The sequence below is a fragment of the Coturnix japonica genome, chromosome 13 (genome assembly GCF_001577835.2).
Source record: "Coturnix japonica isolate 7356 chromosome 13, Coturnix japonica 2.1, whole genome shotgun sequence".
In the NCBI taxonomy this organism is placed as follows: Eukaryota; Metazoa; Chordata; class Aves; order Galliformes; family Phasianidae; genus Coturnix; species Coturnix japonica.
This window is the reverse complement of record NC_029528.1, coordinates 7,127,905-7,149,752: the sequence shown is the minus strand read 5'-3', so window position 1 is coordinate 7,149,752 and position 21,848 is coordinate 7,127,905. Positions and strand designations below refer to the sequence as shown.

At 39.5% G+C, this 21,848-nt stretch overlaps 1 protein-coding gene across 5 annotated transcripts in view; it reads right to left on the bottom strand.

Moving 5' to 3' along the window:
* SLIT3 (slit guidance ligand 3) overlaps positions 1–21,848 on the bottom strand; it is a 424,983-nt gene that overhangs the window by 74,968 nt on the left and 328,167 nt on the right. For all 5 annotated transcript variants that reach the window (XM_015875943.2, XM_015875942.2, XM_015875944.2 and 2 more), the window contains 4 exons: positions 17,586–17,729; positions 14,355–14,498; positions 9,091–9,254; positions 7,103–7,235 (listed from right to left, as the gene is read on the bottom strand). In XM_015875943.2, the coding sequence (XP_015731429.1) occupies positions 7,103–7,235; positions 9,091–9,254; positions 14,355–14,498; positions 17,586–17,729 (585 nt within the window). The remainder of the gene's footprint in view (positions 1–7,102; positions 7,236–9,090; positions 9,255–14,354; positions 14,499–17,585; positions 17,730–21,848) is intronic.

The following is a 21,848-nucleotide window of genomic DNA, read 5'->3' as shown; positions in this document are numbered from 1 at the left end:
AAAAAAAGGGAAAATCCTCACTCTGAAATGAGTAAAGAGGAAAGCTCCCTTTTCTCCCATCCCCAGCCTCATGGTTTTCTGTTTTGCCTGTGCAGAGTCCTGTAAAGGCAGAGTAACGTCGGAGCACATGGTGGAGCTGACCCAGATCCCTCTGGACAAGCTGCTCTATGGGCTTTTATATTTTTAACCAAAAGCAAAGTCCTTCCTTAATGAAAACCTGTTGAGCATTCACAAAGATCACAAGCATCAAGTGCTGCTATTATACAGCAAACCGTTCACCCTTGTAAAGCAGGTAGGGCTGTTCTGCTGCCGCAGGTTACCCCAAACCACAGTGTGGATTAGTTATGCCACATTCACACTTCCCATGGATATTCATCATCAGCAAGTGTAAAGTCACTTGCTAATTTTGACTGAATTTGATTAAAAATATTTTGAAAATGAAGTGGCTTGGTGTAGTGTAGTGTAGTGTAAACTCACACCATAAATTGTTACACTGAAGGTCCTCAGAGTTTAACCACATATGTTATTATTTAACAGGGCAAATGGTGTCTCATTTCCCTAGTTGTGGTCTGCTATAGATGCACAGGGATGCTGAGAGTCCGTGCCTTGTTTATCCTACAGTGTCTGTTAAATCTACAGTCATGTATGAGGTTAGGTTAAGTCTGCAGTGTTTATTCCACACGTACAATCCAAAGGATTTCCGAAGGAAATCAAAAGCAAGTCATGCATTATATATTTGGAGACAATATATTATTTTCATTTAGGAAAGGAGACTCAACTCTTGCAATGTATGGAAATCTTCAGAAATAGATTTTCAGGATACTCTGCTGTTGATCCCAGTATGAAACGATGTACAATCTGAACAAACTGATGATGGTTGGGTTTGTTGGCTTTTTTTTGCCTGTTTTGTTTTTTGGTGGAATCAAAACTTGGTGTGCATTTTAATCCTGCGCTTCACTCCTTCAACTAACACAGACAGGCCGGCTCCTACAGTTAAACTCCTACAGAAGTGCTTTGAATAGCACTGGATTTGTACTGCAGACAATGTCATGGTTACATAAAGGCGCTTGCAAACAGCTGCAGTACTTAACACTAGTGGTACAATTTCTGAACACAACTGTATACCGAAAAATTACTGATCATACACTTCTCATGCATGCAGAAGATCAGTTACCCACTATTAAACCTTTTACAACATTATGCAAAGGAGGGCAATGTTTTCTAAGCAATGGGCATTCATTTTGAAAGGATTTAAGTTCAATGGATTTGAAATAACCTGAACATTACAGACAAAAGAATATGACAAGAACCAGGAGGGTCTGAGCTGCAGTAATCAAAGAGCACAATGGCTGCAGGTGAACTGTCACCCCCAACAAGCAAGGCCTCCATCAGAACAAGGAGCAGATACAGAGCGGCAGCTCTGCCCCTGGCTTGGCTAAAGGTGATCTACAGGGACAGCAAGAGGAACTGGATCTAGTGAATAACAGAGTTATTCCTGAGAGTGCAGGAGCAGAGCCCAGTAACAAAGCTCTGTGGGTATATCTAAGCATGGAGGAAATTACAAAAAGCAAACAAACAAACAAAAAAAGAACTCAACAAAACAACAGGATAATGCAGAGGAAAGACTGTCGTCTTTAATTCTTTCTAATGCTTAGCCAAAGTAAGATGATGTACATGGCTTCTGGTGCGCAAAGAAATTCTGGCATGAATGAAAAAAAATTACATCTAATTTTAACACTCAGAGTCAAGTTATTAATATACAGAGAGTCAAGAGTGGGTGTCAGTGCCTTAATACAGACATGCTGTCTAGAATTCAGAACAACCTCCTTTGCTTCCTAAAGTCTCTAAACTCTGCAGTTTAATATATCAGATTGGAAATTGTTTTTTATCCCGTGAATGCTGCTGAGAATCCTGCAGTCTGAATAAGGACTTGTAGCCAACAAGTAACTACTGGATTCAAAACAGGAATAAAACAACACGAAACATGTGCTCATGTTCTTATAGAATGACACCAACCACGTGTCAGAAACAATTCCTAAAAACTCACAGGAGCACCAAAGGCAGAAACCTGCCTGGCCAGGAGGGCTGGTGCTGTGTGCATGGCCATGCCTTGCTCCCCCCTGCCTCACCTACACCAGCTCCTGGATTCCAGTGCCCACAGCTCCCAGGGGCTCAACCAGCACCTTCCACAAGCACTGACTTCATGTATTAAACATTCAGATCTATGCATAAAAGATGACAAAGGAAAAAAAAAATAAAAGAAGGATGATAAAAGCATCATGTAACCATCTGAATTCTTGGACCTTTTTTCTACCTAAATGGCCATTGAGCCATAAAGCCAAGCTCACAGCAGCAATCTGTGCTATAAGGAGAAACTAGAGAGAGAAATCAGTTCTCAGGAAGTAACTGACACAGCACAAAGCCCTGTCTTTAATTTCTTTGAATATCCCACATAGACTGTTATATTTAAAAGAAAAAAAAAAGATACTTAACAATTTTATGCAGCTCTAAAAGTTACAGCTGAAACCTTTTTATGCAGATACTCAGTATCATAAAATTTTGCTGCAAGTTCTATTTCCTGAAAAAGGTGGCCTTGAATAGAACTGCTGTGAAAGATGAAATATGTGAGGATACCAAACATCCACAAAACATGAATTTTAAGAGTTTCAGTTACAGTTTGCTGAGAAGAAAAGCAGTTGAAGCACTGACCCAGGTACGAGTCTGGATCTTAAATTTAAGAAAGGTTTGGAAAATTGGACTCTGGATTTTGCTGCCCACATCTGTCAGACCACAACCCACGTGGCTGACACACATAAATGTGACCGTGTTTGTGAGAAAAGTGAAGGCCCTGAAGTTACACTTTATTCTCTTTATGCTAAAATCACCTTTTTGATGTGCACTCCAACTTCACTCACACAAAATATCATTTGAGAGTACTGATCTATTTAACTTTTCTAAACAGATGGCTGCAGATTTTAGTTCTAGAATTGAACTGCAACTAGAACATTCTTCTGCAGACCTATCCATTCCCTCAAGTGGGAGAGCTTTGCTTTGCTGTAACAGGCAGCTGCCCAGATGCAGGCAATGAAGAGCTGAAAGGCAGTTGGATGGATTCCTCACCAGTCACCCTCTGCTGATACATGCAGTGCAGAAAGGGTCTGACCAGGCTTGCAGGGAGAGGAACAAAGCATGTGAAGGAGAGAGGTTTGTAAGGAGAGAAACATCCAAAGCCAGTGCAAAGATTAGTACGTATTAATATAAATCATGAGCAGCAATGTATGGTTGGTGTCTAAGAGCCCCATCACTGCCCTCACATAGCACAGTGCCATGACAACACTGGGTCTAGAGATGATGCTGTCCACACGACTGCCTTCAGCTTTTTCCCACAGTGCAAACAGCTTTTCTGCAGGCCTATAAAAGGAATGGGATTTTGTCAGATAAGACTGTGTTAGAAATCGATTTGTGTATTTGTGTATGTATTTGTGAGAAAAAAAGTCCAGCACTCACACACTGAAGTAATATGTAGATGGAAAATGATCACGGGGAACATAGTTCAATCAGACATTTTTAAAAAAAAGAAAGAAAGAAAGAAGAAAAGAAAGCCTAAAACACGAAGCAGGAGTGAGGTTAAGTTCCAAACCAGCTCACTGGATAAACACATGTTGAACTGCTGGACTAGAAAAGTGCCCGTGGTCAAAGAACAAAGGCTTCCCTTCAGAGCATTTAAACAGTAGGGAAAAAATGCAGGCAGTAGTGTGTATGTGTTTATGAAAGGAATTTGGAAGAAACAATATGGTATTTCCCTATTCCTAGGAGGCTGAACACCCCATGATGATGGGTTCTGTGAAAGAAGTGCTGGGAAATACAGATTTCTTGTCTACAGATTTCTTCATCTAAAAGGCGGAAGTCTCTGCTTTGTGGTCTCTCCAGCTCTGATCCATGTGGAAGCATTCCCTGCCAAGGCAATCCCTCCTCCCAAGGGACTGCAAACCAAACACAGGTACCTCTGCCACTCCCAGCTTTAAACAGGAGGGAGGTAATGGATTTCCCATTTGCTGTTGATGCCCACATTCAGAACAGAGAATCAGGATGAAGCTGGAAGGGGTGAGGGCTTGTCCAGGTTGGACAGGGCTCTGGGCAACCTGATCTAGTAAAGGTGTATGTTTGGTGGCCCTGCTAGGCAGGGTGGTTGGAATTACATGATCCTTGAGGTCCCTTCCAACCCGGGTCATTCTGTGATTCTGTGTGATTCTGTGATTCTGTGAGCCCAAATCTCTGGTACACCATATCACAAACATTGCTGGTGTTTTCAGCTGAGCTACAGCACATTGAAACAAGACCCAGCAAAGGTTAACTAACCTTTTCCCTGCTTGTCCATGTCAGGGCTATGTACGTCTTTTCATGTTGGTATTTAATGTCTATTCTACACAATGAAAGAATTCATGCTTCAAGGTTATTTTAAGACTTCTGAAAGAATTTAAAAGATTTCATGAGAAAGTTGTATTCACCCTCAACAGATTGCTTTACCCAGATACATTGCAGTGTATTCTTTTTGTAGTTATGTTGTATAAAAACACATTGCAGTCTAATAGAAAGCACTGTAGCTAATGTGCCTTGTAAATGATTGAAGTTTATAAATGTCAGACTGGCACATTCATAAAAGACCCACTTAAATGCTCCCCTGTATTCCATCACCTTTCAGGCCTCCCACAAGGGGAGCTGCAGGCTTTGAGGACAAGAGACTCTTGGTACTGCATCCCTTCCTTGGCACAACTTCTGTCCTTAGTGCTTTGTGCTACGGGGGAGGCATGGGCAGCCCATGTACTGCCTGCAGGCTGCTGACCTGGCAGCTCAGAAGGGGAGAATGGCAGAAGGGGAGAAAGGCAGCATGAGCTGACGTAACATGGAGGAAGGTTTTTTCTGTCCCAGTGCAGCTTTGACTGCTGTACTGGTGGGAAAGGTGAAGGCATCCCTGCCCCGGAGACTGTGATGGCTCTCCCTTGCCATGTGAAAGCATGTCTGCTGCAACAGGTAACTCGTGTGCTGTGCAGTACCTAGTGCTAGCAGATACACTTTGCCAAGACAGTCTTTGACAGTCTTTGGCAATGTACTTCAGCCTCTAGTCACAGCTCAAGGGATGTGGGACTGCCCTGTGGGAAGGAGAGCATTTTGGTGTGAGGAGCATAACCTGACTGAACAAAATTAACCACTTTTACCCTGTGTCCAGACAGTTATTGGGTTCAATCTGCCAAATAGCTGTGGTCCTCAAAGTGAGGCAAGAGATGGGGTCCCACAGGAGATGTTGATTGCCACAGCAATTATGACGATTCTCAAACGTAGAGCAGTAAAAACTACATGCTATTAACTTGATACATTGTCCTCTAGGTTATGGTTAGCATGCTATTCTGGAAGCAGAAGAAAGGCAAATAAGACTGATTTTATTTCATTTTAAAAATTTTGTTCTTTTCATCATTTTCACAATTTTTTTTTCTTCAGTAACTGCAGCTCATTTTTTGGCATTGATACATATAAGGAGCTCAATTTATGTTGGTTGAGAGAAAAGTGATCAGGATTGAACTGGGAGACAGTTGGGACAGATTCGAGGTTATATTTGCAGAACATGAACAATTCCGAGCCATCCTGCCCATGGGCGACTGTGTTCTGCTCACACATTTCTGGACTGAAAGCAGAAAACAGAACTAGAAGATTGCACAGCCATGAGGCTCCTACTGAAGAAGACAGTCATGTAAGCCTCTATGAACTCAAACTGCTCAATTCCAGGCTACTGCCTCAATTGCCAAGGAAATAGCTCAAGAAATGTAGCAGTTTTCAAAAATGTGAGATTAACTTCACTCTTTTGGTGAAAGTTATGTTGTCAGTGTATCGGATGGCATCAGTAAAACCCAACATGCAGAATTTAAAGATAAAAATTCCTCAGCATGGCAGTGAAAGTCAAAGCAAAATCTGAGCTATCTTGTTCTTGGCAAGTTACATTTGAACAAGACTTGAACAAGAGCAGAGTAGAAACTATAGATTCTTTATCATGGATGGCAATATAAGGTAATACACAGGCCTGGACTTGGCTTTGGATTCAAACCACTTTAAACATACCCAGTGTTCTCATGAATGTATTAATCACTGCAAAATATCCACGTTATTTTGCATTCCCACATACACTTCCAGTCCACTCTTCATTAAAGCAACAAGGCCCTATATTTGACTACAACATGGCTAGAAACAGCACAAGCCCCCTTCCACTGCAAAGGAAGTAAAAGGATGTGTATTTCATTCATCAGTTGCCACATTACTGAATGGGGTAAAGCAGAAGTGGATTTTCATCCATTACAAAATGCAATGAACACACCAACTAACTCAACCAATTACATTCATACAGAAATATTGATGAGCCTGCAAAAAGCTTCAGGAACAGTTCACCTGGGATACATTTGAATAAGGATCTATAGGAGAAAAGCTCTGTATTTCCACTGCCAATTGTTTAAGCCAAGCAGTGCCACCAGGGTATTTTCTTTCTTTGGAAAGAATAAAAATCCAGTATAATAGTAAGGAGTAGTTGAAAAGAAGCCTAGAAAGATGGTTCTCAACTAGGATGAATTTACTTTACAATGTAATCTAATTATCAGTTTTTTTAGACATTAGATGAGGCTTGGAAAAAACTCATTGTTTGTTTCCACCACTGGCAGTTTTTTTTCCTCCTCTCTGTTTCCTTAGAGGATAATTAGCTCACAGCTGCATAAGTCAGGAATACAATTTCATCGTCCTTTCAAAATGCCTATCGTGAGTTCAGGCAGTTCAGAAGCACTATGGAATCATTTGATACTAATATATGCATTTGTTCCCAACAAAGATCTAATGAGGGCAAGGACAAATAAACTCTGTTCCCATTGTACAGCAATGCAGCCAGTCAAGGGACAAATAAATGTAAAAATAACAGCAGTTAAAACATACAGAAAGCACCACAACACAAAATACCAGCCCTCTGTCACTGAAGTCACAGGTAAAAGCCCCAGAGGACCCACAAAGCTTCCCCACAATGTAATGTCATGAACTTCTCATGAAAGGAGCTAAGTGAAATGTAACTTACAGCTCAGTCACATCTTTTGGGATGCCTTTAGGCAAAGCTTTTAGGCCTTTGTTGCTGCAACGTACCACCGAGTCCACGCAGGTACACTGGGAAGGACAAGGAGGAGAAAGCAAGCAGCTGCTTTCATCATTACCTGCAGAGGAGAAATGGGATGTTCAGAAAGGAAATCAGCTTTCAGCACAGCCTGATGCACTTTGACAATAGCTTCTTACAAGGACCAGGGAGGAGCATCCCTGAATCCAGGCTAACCATCCCAGTATTTTCGAGTTGCTCTTTGGATGAACATGCAAGTTCTTCAGCCAACAAGAGCAACAGCTGAAAAATTGAATGGCCACATTTTTAAATAAATATATACTTTTCCCCAAGCAGTATCTACTGCTCTGTGATCTTGCCAATATTGTAAAACCAGTTACATGAATCCTAAATCCTTCCCCTGTCCCCAGGATGGACATGGTGAAATGGGTAACATGACAAGAACTTTATCCTCAGACTCATCCAGACAGATGGCACCCACAGCCTACTCTGTTCAAGGAAGACTTTTCTATAAATTCAATTTTTAGATGTTAATTTTTTATTTTCTAACATCAGCCTGGCACTTCATTTATCATTCGGATTTCAAATCTCATTGCTTTTGACAGGAATAACCAGGCAAACAAGAAACTGAGCAACATACTTCCAACTGCTGGAAACCCATCAGTGCACACATAAAAATATCTACTTTTTCCAACAATGGATTCAAAGTTCCATAAACAGCAGATTAAATCCCATAATGGAAGAACAATAGCGTCTGCAGAACAAACCAGCTCTCTGAAGTTAGGAACACTAAGGCATGGATTTTACCCCAAAACAACAGGCTTTGCAAAACATAAAGCAAATGCATAGTACAGTATCATGATGTACATGAAAGGAAACACTTAGTGGCACGTTCTGTAGATGACAGTGAGGGTAACCACACAACCATTTGTGAGCACAGGCAGCCTGAGTGGGGCAGCGCCGAGACACAAGGCTGCAATGCAAGAGCACACAGCCAGCCATCATTATATGCCTTAGTTCTTAGAAACTGATGTGAGGACTAATTGAGACTGATCTGTTTCTTCCTCCACTCTGCTGGATGTACCCATGAGCATTGAGATTAAAGAATAAGACTGGAACTCCTGCTACAAGATAACAATATTACCCATAAACGTATGGGCAGGGAGTCATTTGTATCCAGTGGGATAGAGGAGCAGGACTAACCCACAACAGAGCCAGCTGAGCTTTGCAGATGGAAACAAAATTCAAAGCCTTTCAGAAACCTGCAGAAAATGTATTTTCTGCATATTCAGCATATTCAATTTTCCCCTGTATTCTGTTTTTCACATCCTGCCACCATGTACCTTTCATTCACCACGGCTGTTTCACTGCCTGTGCAATGGAGAAAGCTCCAAAATGTGGAATGTCATTTCATTGACCAGGATTTTTACTTTCTGAAATAAAAGGCAATTATTTTTTAAAGACTAAACTTGGTTCCCTTGAGCTCTGAGTCCAAAGCATTTGGGTCTGCTGCCAGGTTGCTTGTCTAGGGCAGAAGTTCATTTCTGCTCTGAGTAGGAAACTGCTATTACTCTCAAGGTCTCTTTAGAGGTATGAGTACCTGCAGCTCCAGCACATCTGGGCTTTAAGGCAACCACAGCCTACAAATTAAGTTTTAACTACGTGCATGAATAAGGGAGAGGGAGGAAGCACTAGGGTTATACTGGGATTATACACAGCAGAGCATTAGTCTTTCATGAATTTGTTCCTTAGGTGAGTGAGTGCAGTAGAAATGCAGGATGTGGACAACAATGATGAAACTAAACTGATAGAGAACAATGATCTTCAGCTGCACGTAGCTGTCTTCATCAGTGCTAAACTGAAATGTTTGCCACAAATTATTGTTTGATAGGCAGGGAGGCCCTGACACAGAGTCAACATTAACATAAATGCCAAATTGAACTGGATTTTCTTACCCTCACAGGTGAAATCCTGGGCATCTACATCTTGGATTGGAATATCCTTCAAGAAAAAGGGTTTCAAGCAGCGTGGATTTCCACTGACAATTCTTTTCTTCCTCAACCACTTTCCCAGCCAGGCCAGATGACAGTTACAATTAAAGGAGTTAGCCAGCAAATTGCTGAAACGGAACAAGACATAATTGCATCAAAAAAAGAAAAAAGAAAAAAAAAGAAAGAAAAAAGGAAACAAAAAGAAAAAGAATGTACAGAAATACTTCAATAACTAGTGAAAAAAGACAGGTTCCATGTCCCGGCTCCTTCCTGCCATCTGTTTCTGTGAGATCCTGTTCTGTTTTACAGACAGGACACATGCTATGCAGGTTTGATAGGAAGGAGGGTTGTAGTAAAATACATAGGCATATAAATACATGTTTATAAACCAAAGTACTTACTGCCGTATTGATTATTTAGACACACTTGCACCGCCTACAGAGATTTACTCACAACTGTATTTAAGCTCGAGCTTTAGCCCACGCTCACGCCTAAAGTCACTTCACACAGCGGCACATATATACACAATCTCCAGAGGGACGACTTCAGGTGATACCATAGAGGAGCTTAGCACAGACCTGCAGTACTGCTTCATATATGCAGTGGGGTGGGAGCTTCTCTTGGGTTGCTTACAGAAATAGGTTGCCTGCATGCACATACAGATATACACATACATGTATATTAAGCAGCACTGTCAGCTTGGGCCACTCCTTCTATGTTCAGTATTATCTGGAAAACATGATTTACTGCCTTCTGGGCTTCATGCATCAAATCTTGCTACCATTCCAGAATATCCTTCCAAAGCAGCTTCAGCTTTGCTATAGCACTGTGCCGTGCGGTACCCAAAGCAACACACTGACAACCTCTCTAAGAGGAAGGGATCCATAGCACAGCTTGTTTTAGCAGTGTTTGAAAGAAGAAAGCCCTATCCATTCTCTTGTCAGGCCACAGAAGCATAGATGTCACAGCCATTTCTCAGCGGGACACCTGTAATACAGATACTGGTGCAGAGAAGCAATTATTCATAAGTATTTCTTAGTATCCTGTGTTTCTTGAAAGGAGTATAAGGTGACACTTATTTTGAACAAGGATCTTTCTAAGATAGCAAGAATTACAGTTGAAAATCCTGGAAATTTAATTTAATTTTTATTTTTTTTTATTTTTCCCTGTACCAAAACTCCTATATGTTCTTTGTGTTTGTTTCAGAATTAAATGTAAAATGAAGGCAAGAGACTGATAGTCCTGGTAAAAGAGAATGCTGATTCTTTATCGATACAAATACAGAGAGAATCAACTGCCTGAGTTTAGGGCTCCACACTGAAGAAAAATGAACTGTCAGAGCCTCACGTACAGAAAACACAGTGTCCAAACTAACACTGAGGGAATTCTCACATCATATGTATGTCCAAGGCTTCTCATTTCCATAGAACAGAAAAAAAAGATGATCATGAAATCCCTCTACAGCACGCCATTTCTTACAACGAAACGTGTTTCCTATAGAAACACACACTTCAAATACAGGTGCAGTAGCTGAAGACTTTGGAAATCTTCACTTGCAACATACTTTTGGAAACCTAAATGTGTAGCCAAGATCACATGAGGTTTTCAACCAAGCAAATCCTTTGGAATGCAATAGTGCTGAAGGTGAGAACATCTGGCACAGTTAAGGTGCAGCAAGAAGAAAACAGATCCAAACAAATTCCTCGATGATATATGTCCTAGGTCAACATGGCATAAGCAAAGCATGAGTTACAGCTGCTCTCCATGTCAAAAAAGGATACTCCAGACTCTGCGCACAGCAGTCAGTCACTGCAGCAGCCAGGAGCTCTGCATGTGTAATTACATGGGGAGCCAGCAGAGCCTGTTGTACGTGTTGTAGAGGGAAAAACAGGGAGGACAATACTCAACCTACCACATACTGACTAGTCTTTGGTGGGAAGACTAATTTGCTGTATAAAGATGAAAAAATAATCAGGTTATGAAGAAGCTTTCAGTTGGAACATGCAGAAATGAAAGCATCCGTCTAATTTTGGTTACTTTCTTCCTGAATTGTTCTCCTATTTTTTTGAATCCATAATGGGATCACATGCAGGGCGCCTTGCATGCTTTCCATACAGACATGCTTTGGCATGAACAGTGTGTTTAAACCGAGAGTTTAGATCCCCAAAGCTAAGTGAACCATTGCTTCAAAAATCATTTATTCCACTGATGGAAGTGTGTGAGATCATATTTATGGAACAAATTCCACGACACAAATCCTAACAAAGAAGTCACCCACAATTGGAAACATGCAGCAGGTGTACATAATCAGGTTGCTGGAAAACCTGCAGCTCAGAAAGTAAGGAGAAACTTGCAGAAACATCCATATGGTGAGCCTACAGATTGCCCCCATCAAAATAATAATTATGTCAATTTTTCAGAGGTTTCTTTAACTTCATTTGTTACTGCCCATTAGTTAGACAGCAACAACTATCCACAAATCCTCTTTCTTTTTCTTGGCAAACACAGGTTAACACATCACTAAAAATATTAAATCCTTGGCTTACATTTGGATTGTACTTTTCCTAGCAACTACGCAACATATAAAATGAGAGGAGAAATAAATCTGTTGTTCTGAAACTTCAGTAAGTACAGGGAAAAATGTTCAAAATTTATCTTGTCACAATTACACATGTTCTACTGCCACTATAGTGGCACCTGAATTTCATCCTTTGTCCAGCTGAAGAGCAGCCTCTTTCTGCTTTGTTTTACTATAAAGGTGACGTGCCCACATATATGCTCTTTCTAAGGCAAAACTGTGATGCAACTTCTGGAAAAACTGCAAGATTGAGGATCTCTGAAGTGTCACAATGGATGGGAGATCCGCTATGTGCCTTGAAAAGAAGCTGAAAGTTGAGGACAGCTGAGTATTTTCACAATTTTATCTTGGATTCTGGCTGTTCAAGTGGACTCATCACAAACAGAAACGCTGAGAAAACTGTTTTAAAAATTCATAATTAGTAATCAGAGTTCCCACATGCAAGATTTAACCACTGTAACAGAAACAAAGCAATCACTCTTTTAGCAAAGATGTCTTACTAACTTTAAATTCCTAAGTGCTCTTCAAGGACACAGAGCTATTTTCAAAATCAAGGGTGAATAGAAGTCTTGAGGAATGAAATATTCATATCCTAATGCAAGTGTCTCTGTTAAAAATTGCAAAGAAGGTACAGAATATTAACCCTTCAAATGAATTCTGGTGGCCTGTTAGAAAAACACGCTGAAACACATCTGGATATTGTTGAAATTAGGCTGAACACATCCTGGGATTCAAGTAAAGTTTATGTGTGATTAGTTGCATGCTAAAGTCATGAAAATGCTGTTCTGCATGCAAACATGCCCAGCTGACACTATAAGGACTAAAAGACATGACTGAATACCATGTACACAAAAGCGCAAGTACACTTCAAGTCAGGATGCTAAATAAATACATATTCTGACTAGTAACAATTCATAAAAACTGCTATTTTTTCCTCATTAATATAAAAAATTGACGATCCTCCTCTACTGAAAACCATTAGCACATTATTTTCAGAGCTGTCCTTGTTTTGATAGTATCAGTGCGGTTGATACACTAAGCAACAACAAAAAGAGCAATACGTTTTTAAGAGCTGTAAATACACCAAGATAAAAAAAAAAAGAAAAAAAAAAAGGAAGAAATGTTAAATTTTGTAATAAGTTCTAGCTCCCATTGACAGATATGGAGTTGAGTCATTGCAAATCCTAATTAACTCACGAGTGTGGGCTGAATAGTAAAAGCAGTCTTAGTATACATCTTCAGCAGTGTTGTCATTTCATATAACTACCTACAGCAGGATGCTTCTAGGAAATGAGCACATTTGCATTTTGGATTTGTTTGTGAAATATCACTACAACCAGTCTAGATCCCAGTGCCACAAGAAATCAAAAGCAAACCTCCTCCTGCATTTATTGTCTGTGGATCAACCTAAACATGTATCAAAGAAGAATATTTTTCTTCAAGAACCTGCCATGATCAACATGATACTAAGGCAGGGCCAAAGTAATGCAGTCATATTACGAGAAGCTTTACTTCTCTTGATATAAATTATAATATTTCTAATTATTCTAATATTTGTATTTGCAGCTAAAAAAAAGTAAACTGGGCATGTTCTAACAAAAGAGGACACATCCATGCAAACAAGGCAGGGACTTTACAGACTGATTCAGAGTTACAGCTATGAAGGAACTACAGAAGCAATTGTGCAAGAAGCATGTGGGCACTGCTTGCAGAACTGAGAGCACAAGCTTTCAGTGACTACCACTAGATTTGACCCATGACTTGAAAACAGTCAATAAAACTAATCTGGTTGTCTTTATTTCTTTGTCCACCAGTTTCAAGGGGCTTTTGGGGCCACAGAAAATAAATGAAAACAAAATCTTGGTTCAAAACCTGAAATGCAATAGCTCCAATAATTTGTTTTTGTTGGACAATTAGGGTCTATTTTCAGGGCAGTGTGAAGTGAATTAATCAGACAACTTCCACTAACAGCAACATCAGGGTCCACCTTCACAGCTGGAAACAAAGAGCAGACTTTCGCTCCATATTTATCAGTCTGCTCTTTATTAAAATGGACACATTATAAGAAGTACACCAGAATATTTGAACAGCAATGGAACTGCTTCAAAGAAGCACTGAGAAATATAAGACAATTATCAGAAAAACTTAGGTTAGAAATTTCAAATTCAAGTTCAGTAGGACTGGAGTATTTTGTATTCTTAGGCTCTCCTGAAAATCTTAACATTAGCTACTTGTTTTCTTCTGATATTTAACTTATTCAACTGAAATCCAAGAATGCTGTTGTTACAAAATTACTCCACTGAAACCAATGGAGCTTTGGGGAGCTCAAGTGTAAGATAAGCTACACAGCTCTGGATCTGAAGAAGCTGCTTGACATGAACTCCTCCTGTGCTAACAGGGCAAAACATGCAGTCATTTTGCCTAGAATTGGCAATGTAAAAGCTTTTTTCGCTGAAGCCACTCTAACGTTTTTATGAATCATACCCTGACGTTTTCAAACCTGTGACTTCAGGATAGGATTTTCTTTCTTTAAATGAGGTTTTCCAAATATGAACACGTTAGTCTGACTTTGAAACTCATATGCTGCCTACCTGTAGAGAAAGTATAGAACGAAAGCACCACAACATGTTCACATTTTAAGATAACTTACATTGTAGACAATGAGACCAGTGTGCTGAAGGCTCCAGGTGTGATGGTGCTGATGTGATTGTCGTACAGAGAAAGAAGCCTCACTGAGCTCAGTCCAGCAAAGGTGTCATTGTTTATGCAGCTGATAGAGTTGCTCCTCAGCATTCTGAAAAGATTAAAGCAAGAAATTAGGAAATATTGGGAGTGGGTACAGTTTCAGGTTAGGATGCTCAGTTTCTAGGGCATCAACAGATAGTTTGGCAATCACTGGGCTCCATTTTTATTGACTACTGTAGGACTGAACAGCTAGAGGAGGGCTAAACTCACGTAAACATTGTCTCCTAAATTTAAAATGCATTTATTCTACATAACATTAGAGACTAATGCGAAATTGACGTCTGAAATTAGTTTGAAATCAAACTTATCACTAGTGGTAAACTTGAATTAAATACTCTCAAGTCTGTTGATGTAGTGTCACTCAAGTGTCTGAGAGCAAGATGTATTTCAGAGACACACTGAGAAAGGCTGTCAGAAATGTGTGACAGTAACACTAACTGCATTGCTTCTATCATGAATGTAATCCACAATGCAAAAGCATGGAAGGAAACAGTCCTTAGCAGAAATGAAGGAATAGCTTAGGAAAAGTTTCCAGATGTAAAGCAAGCTCTGAAATCTTCTTAGTATCATTAATTGACTGGACAGAAAGCAGTAACCATTCCATAACTTCTTTATTTCTTGCTCTGTGTTTGCACCAGATGAATCAATGCTGTGTTTTGGAAGATATAACTCTCTGAGTTGTTATGGTAACAATGAACTCCATGACAATTTCTAATTAATCTGAAAGACTGTGGTGTCTTGTTTCTCTCCACAGAAAGAAAAGGCTTACGAGTATTTGTTACAATTCATGCCATTCAGCAGCTGAATCTGTAAACATCACCACTATAACATCTCTGCTTTGGTGACAAATTATTCAGTAATTAAAGCACACTATCAGAAACCCACAGAATACATGAAGCTCATGCTGCTCTTCCAGTGGACTGATCCTCTGAGTTGAGGACTGTTCATTCTACAGTACCAGACTCATGCAGTGAATAACTCACTCAGAAATCTGGCCTCCAATCTCCTGCAAGTCGGGCATTTAGGTATAAAATAAGCAGACTCTTCAGAAACACCAAAGAGAGATTAAATATAGCAGAGAAGAAATCACAGTGTAATCACAAACACTCAGTGTGTAAGACCTGGATATTGCACTGCTTTATCATTACTGTTCTCTGTATATAGTAATCACTATGGCCATCACAGTGTCAGGATTTTTTGTGTTGCAACAGGAGTGAAGCCTTCAGAAAAGTCACAGAGACTCACACCTTATATGTGGAGCATGAAGCTGCTTGAAAGCCAGGTCAGGGCCACAAGCTCCAGAAGGTGAGTATAAATAAGAAAAATAATACCTTCAGTAGCTTTGGGCGCTTCAGGAAATTCATATATTAAAGTTGTAGAAAACATTCTCTCAGTTCTGTACGTGAAGTATCAGACAACAATTCTGAAAGGTGTCTGGATTGCAATATATATTTCGTGGTGATCTATTACATTTTAGGGAAAAGTGTTTTAAAAACTGGACTATGATTCTGTCCAGCATGGCCTCTTCATAGAAGGTCTTAACTTCAGTGTTCAGTGCAAGTTAATGAATGGACAGACATATACGTCCCTCAGGCTTAAACCTTTGCTTTCATACCATGGTACACCATGCACTGTGTGCCCTTCCTGAAGGAAAACTTACACTTACAGATCCTCATTTCATGCTGTGTGTATTTAGACTGCTTTATCAGCTAGGGAGAAATGTAGGTCAGGTCAGCAGGATAGCCTGAATATTAAGTATCTTTTTATTAAAAAAATGCTGAATACTCTTTAGGAGCATGGCTACAGGCTGCTTTACATTATGAAAACTAATTTAGTATCTACGGACAATATTTTAAATTCCCTTAGTAAAATGCATACATTAAAGAACAGATGGCTGTAACCACAGGAAAATAATGTTAAGGAAAAACAAAAGACAAGATCCCTATTTGTCATTACAGGCCAGAGTCCTCCAAGCAAAGCCTGGATTTTTTTTTATACTTGGACTGAAGGAATCGCGCCATGATATTGTGCAACATAAGATGCATTTGCTGCTAATGAATACATTGCAGATTTCAAATTTCATATTGGTTCCTAGCGTCTTCTTAATGACAGCAGCCACCTCATCAAGTGTTTTCTTTCCACAGCAGAGAGACTGCAAAAGCGGGTATTTTTCACATACAGATCATACTCATCATCTGGCATGAATCTTTGTGGTTACCAGAGGCCTTACTGCTTCTCTGGATGGGGAAAAGGAGTTGATTGGATGCCATCATGAAATCCTGTCTTTGATTCAGCTTCCAATATATATTTTTTAACTTGAAAGTAAATGAGTGCTACTTACTGTGAGTTTATGTATAAGCAATAGTTATAAGAAGTAAACTGCAAAGTTGTTCTAAGAGTGAAGGTAGCACCAAACTGATTTCTTATGCATTTGTGCTCTGTGTCTTATAGGTGCTGTCCCCAACCACAACCACATTAACAGTACAGCTGCATGTATGTTTTATTGCACGTGGGGATGTGCACAGCCCAAAGCTGTGTGTGCGTACATGGACAGCTACTCCTGGTGCAAAGTGAGTGAGGCAGCTACGTTCTGCCAGTAGGACCTGCAATAGTTTGGTTAGGCCCACCTTGAATTGCTTATCCACACCGACTTCTGGTGGTGACAATAACTTGAGCCTTTCTTCTTTTTCTTTTCTGCTGATTTCACATAGTGTGTATGGTATTAAAAATCCCTTAGGCTCCTCCTCTCCTCTGAGGTTTGGTTTAAGCAGACCAACAATTTCAATTGGATGGAGGGGGTTGTGGGTAGATAAACTAACAGCTAATAAATACATTCCCACATGCCTTTTCTCTATAGGAAATAGAATAAGTATTAAATGAATTAAAACACCCAAATGTGGCCCATGACAGGTTCACCATCAAGATGTCCCTAAAACTTTTGTAGATCTATTTTCTTCTTCAGCAGGTACATCGATCTCACACCAGTTCAAGACTAGCAATTAACTGCAGGTTAATCACACTGAAACAAGACACTGCATTTGAGCTTTTTGTCTAGAAATAGAGATTTTAGCAAGCACTGCTGAACTTGAGTGCTCAAGATACAGCAGAAAATAGAAAAACAGGTCTTTGCACTCACAATGTCTTCAGCCCCGTGAGGCCTCTAAACATTCGTCCATGCACTGATTCCAGTTGATTCTCTGTCAGAATCAGTTCCTGCACTCCTGAAGCTCCATCAAATGTTCCTTCTCGAATCTCCTTGATCTTATTATTACTCAGATTTCTGGAAAGAGACAACCAGTCACAATAAGAAAAGGATTTGTGTTTCATTCAGAACATATATCATCACACTGGAAGGGAGAAGGATGGCTATATGCTTTTCAGTGGTTATCTAGTAAAGCCTGCAGTCAGCAAGGAGAGGATACAGCAGCTCAGAAGTGTATTTAATGTACTTACTAATAGCCCTCTTTATTCCACTTATAAAAAATACAGATCAGACTTATCAAGAGTATTTAAATCCATGGAATTACCAGCTCTAATACCTCATCTCACTGCTGATAAGTGTCTCAGACCTGCTATAAACAGGGTTTTTTAACACAGATTAATGTTCTTGAATTTACAGGTTCTGCTTGGGCCTGGGTGCTCAGCAAAAACAATGTTACTACCACCGAAATAGGGATCATCATATTGAAGTATGTTTATTTAGTGAACCGCGGACTTCATTTTATACTGACCTATGGTATAAATGTAAAAACCTGCGTGACTGCATCTGATACAAATTTTAATATGCACACTCATGTACTCTTAGGCATTTAAATTTAATACCATCTTTTAGCATGAAATGAGTATCATTTAATTCTCAGTTCACACCTACTGCAATACACTGCATTATTTTCTAAATATTTACTCTGCCTTTGCAGTCTCAAGATGTTTGTTATAGATCAACACTGAAGAACTTCAGTCTAGAAAGTCAAATGAAGTCCTGATGGAATGAAAAGTGAATCTTCTGAATATTTCATATTTATGAAAAAAACCCACCAAACAGTGAATAGAGAACTTCTGAATGATAAAATGTCCTTAGAGATGCATAGAAATAAATGGCTTTTAATTATTTAAAACACTTATGTAAAAGGCCGTAAGCACATGAAGACCTTGGGCCTTAGTCCATCAAGCACACCCTTACAGAGTCCTGTACGGACTGAAGTGTGTAATCCTATTTGTTTAGGCTTTTGACAGGCAGCACTATTTTTGTTTTACTGTTTACAATAAAAAAGAGAAAGTCAAACACACACTCTTGTTCCCAAGAAGATGCCAAATTCCAACAGTACTGCTACTACTGACCAGTATCACATTCCAGAAATGATCCCACTACACACAGCATGAGTAATAGTTTAAAAGTCCAATTCCAGGTGATATAAAACAAGTGACAAAGTATCAGATTAGCACCTGGGCTACAATGCTCAGAAGAACAGGCAATCTTATTGGGATAAAAGTTGACAGAAGACATGGCAACAGGACAGCCTGGCCTCAGACACCAATAACGTGGGTCTTGCTCTTTTCAGAAGTCATCACTTAATTAAAAAATGTTGAGTTTTGGAGATATGTTTCATGTGGGAAACTTGAGTATGCTGGTTTACGTCTGCTGAAATACTGTCAGACACTGGGCCCAGCATGTGGTCCATCACCTCTTGTGCATTCTGTGACCAGAAAGGAGCATGCCAGCAATAAGTCAACAATGATATAGAAATATATAGAAAACTTAAATGCTGGTTTTGCTTTCCAGGGGTTTCGTACTTTGTGCTAACACTCACACAAAGACTTAATGTGAGTTAAAAACAAGTCAGGGATGGATATTCGGACATATGCATTTAATCTGGGGGCTCAGCTATTTCTATAATGGAAATGTTTATAGCTCAGCATCTCTTTTGAATGCTGGCATAAATAATTGCTCCCAATGATCCCTTTCATAGTTAAGATCACACCATGATGCTCATTTTTACAAAAATAAATGAATAACTAAATAAATATTTGTGGTGGAAAGGGAGCATGAGTTATTAAAAGACTTTTGACTTTCAACTCACAGACTGTAGACCCATATTTGTAGTTAAACATTTTCCTAGTTATTTTTTTTTTACCATCTAAAAGATGTTTAGTCATATTTCCTAAAAATGGGTGCAATTTTAATGGGTGATCATATACTCAAGGCAGAAAATGCAAATATTAGAGAGGAAGGCTGGCCATAATTTGCCAGGGAATTGGCACCTTTACACCACCCAAACCATCTCAATTTCCTTTGCAGGCAAGGGACCTCTGTAGAGAGGCAACTTCATTCATTAAAGTTAATAATGCTCCATCATTTCAACAACATAAAATCATCCAAAAATAAGCTAGCAGTTGCAGTGGCAAGAGATTTGAAAATCCAAGATTAAATGGTACAACAAAGTTTCAAGTGGAAAGACAAGATTTACAATAGGTAAAGAAGACAGTGCCCTGTAATATCACTTCAAGTATTATCAATTACAGATTTCTTTATTTGTTTTCCCAAATTAAAGTTTCACTTATCAGAATGCAACAAAAAGTTGGTGGATGACAGCACTTATTCACTCAGAAAATATATCGTCCCTAAGGCCTGACCCACTAGAATAACAGACATGAGAAATTACATACTTTGCAGTCTAGAATTACCAGAAAAATAATCAACTGCTGATACAAATCTTGAAAAACAAAAGCAGTGAAATTTTTGCCTGCTCTGCAACCCGAGAGAGCTTTAGTCTGTCCTTCCCAGCACTAAAATAAGTTTCCTAGACAATGACTGCAGCACTTGACAAGGAACTCTTTTTTTTTTTCTACTAGAAAAATTCTGACAGGCTTTACAGCAGCCCCCATTACAGAAAAACCCCATCGTCTCACAGTGCTAAGCTTCTCTCAGGAATTGTTCTTGAAATACTGAAAGACAGTGGAAAAGAAAATGAGTCCTGAGTATTTCCCAAGGTATGTACGGCTTCTGGCAGGATCCAAAGAACACAGTCTGATAGTGATAGGGCAAGGGGAAATGGCTTTAAAGGAAAAGAATGCAGATTTAGATTTAGATTTAGATTTAGATTTAGATTTAGATTTAGATTTAGATTTAGATTTAGATTTAGATTAGATGTTAAGGGGAAATTCTTTCCTCAAAGGCCCTGGAACATGCTGTCCAGAGGAGCTGTGAATGCCCCATCCATGCAGGTGCTCAAGGCCTGGGATAGGTTTGATCTCATCTGGTTCCAACCTCCACGGCAGGGGGTTGGAACAGGATGGACTTTAAGATCCCTTCCAAACCCAGCCATTCCATGTTCTACAACTCTGTAGTCAACCTGGTCACTCTAGAGGGCTACTGTTTCCTTAGGGACTCCCTGATTTACCATCGTGATAAATGTTAATCCTATTTCCAGACATTTATTTTAGGGAAGAGGTCAAAAGAAAATTTCAGAAAGCCTAGGTTTACTTTATGTGTTGCTATGAACAGGAAATGAACAGATTTAGGACGCTCTCAAGGTGAGATTGTTCACACAGTTCACTTTTCAGTCAGATTTTGCTTAGCTTATGGCTAAAGTTTATAATAATATTATTTCTGTTGATCTTCTTACTTCAACACAGAACAAGCTGGGTGCTACTTAGACTTAACAGAACCACTTATCCTGCTATACCTTCCAGGTTAATTTTAATATTTCACTGTGGCATTAATCACCAAATTACCACAAACACAACCACCAGAGTGCAGCCCAACTGCAAAAGCTCTACTTGGTCTTTTATTTTTCTGTTTTAACATATTAACAACTTGTTCTGAGCCGAGTTTTCCCCAGAATATTACAGGCTGTTGCTGTGTATAAGTTTTAAAGTATAGTTTAGGAGGAGAACCCCAAAGCTGTTGCTTTATTGAGGAGGAATGAAGCTCGCAGAGAGTATTTTACAGCTCATAACAAGTCTGGCTGGCTTTTACAGAGTGAGCTCTTCTCTGGAGCAGGATGGCACTGAAGACTTAAATACTACAGACAGACAAATATACTCAGTGACATTCATACATTCTTGCAGTAGAGCAGATTGATGATAACAGTGAAAATGGAGGCATGTGATAAGCCCAGACAGCATTCTACAATTTTATTTCCACAAAATATAATCTATTCTTTGTACTAAGTGACAGGTGACTGCAACCTCAATAGTCATGGCAAAATGTATGCTTAGGGAAAGAACAGCAGGGAACAGCTGGTTCTGACTTGTGTTTCCTGAAGAAACTTCAGGCTGTGTTTATTAAACTGACTCCTAAACTACTCACTGTAGTTTAACTGAGCCTGTCCATCTAAGAGGCAACTCATTTTGTTTCCTTAAACTTACATTAAAAACAAAGAATTCTGCTACTGCAATA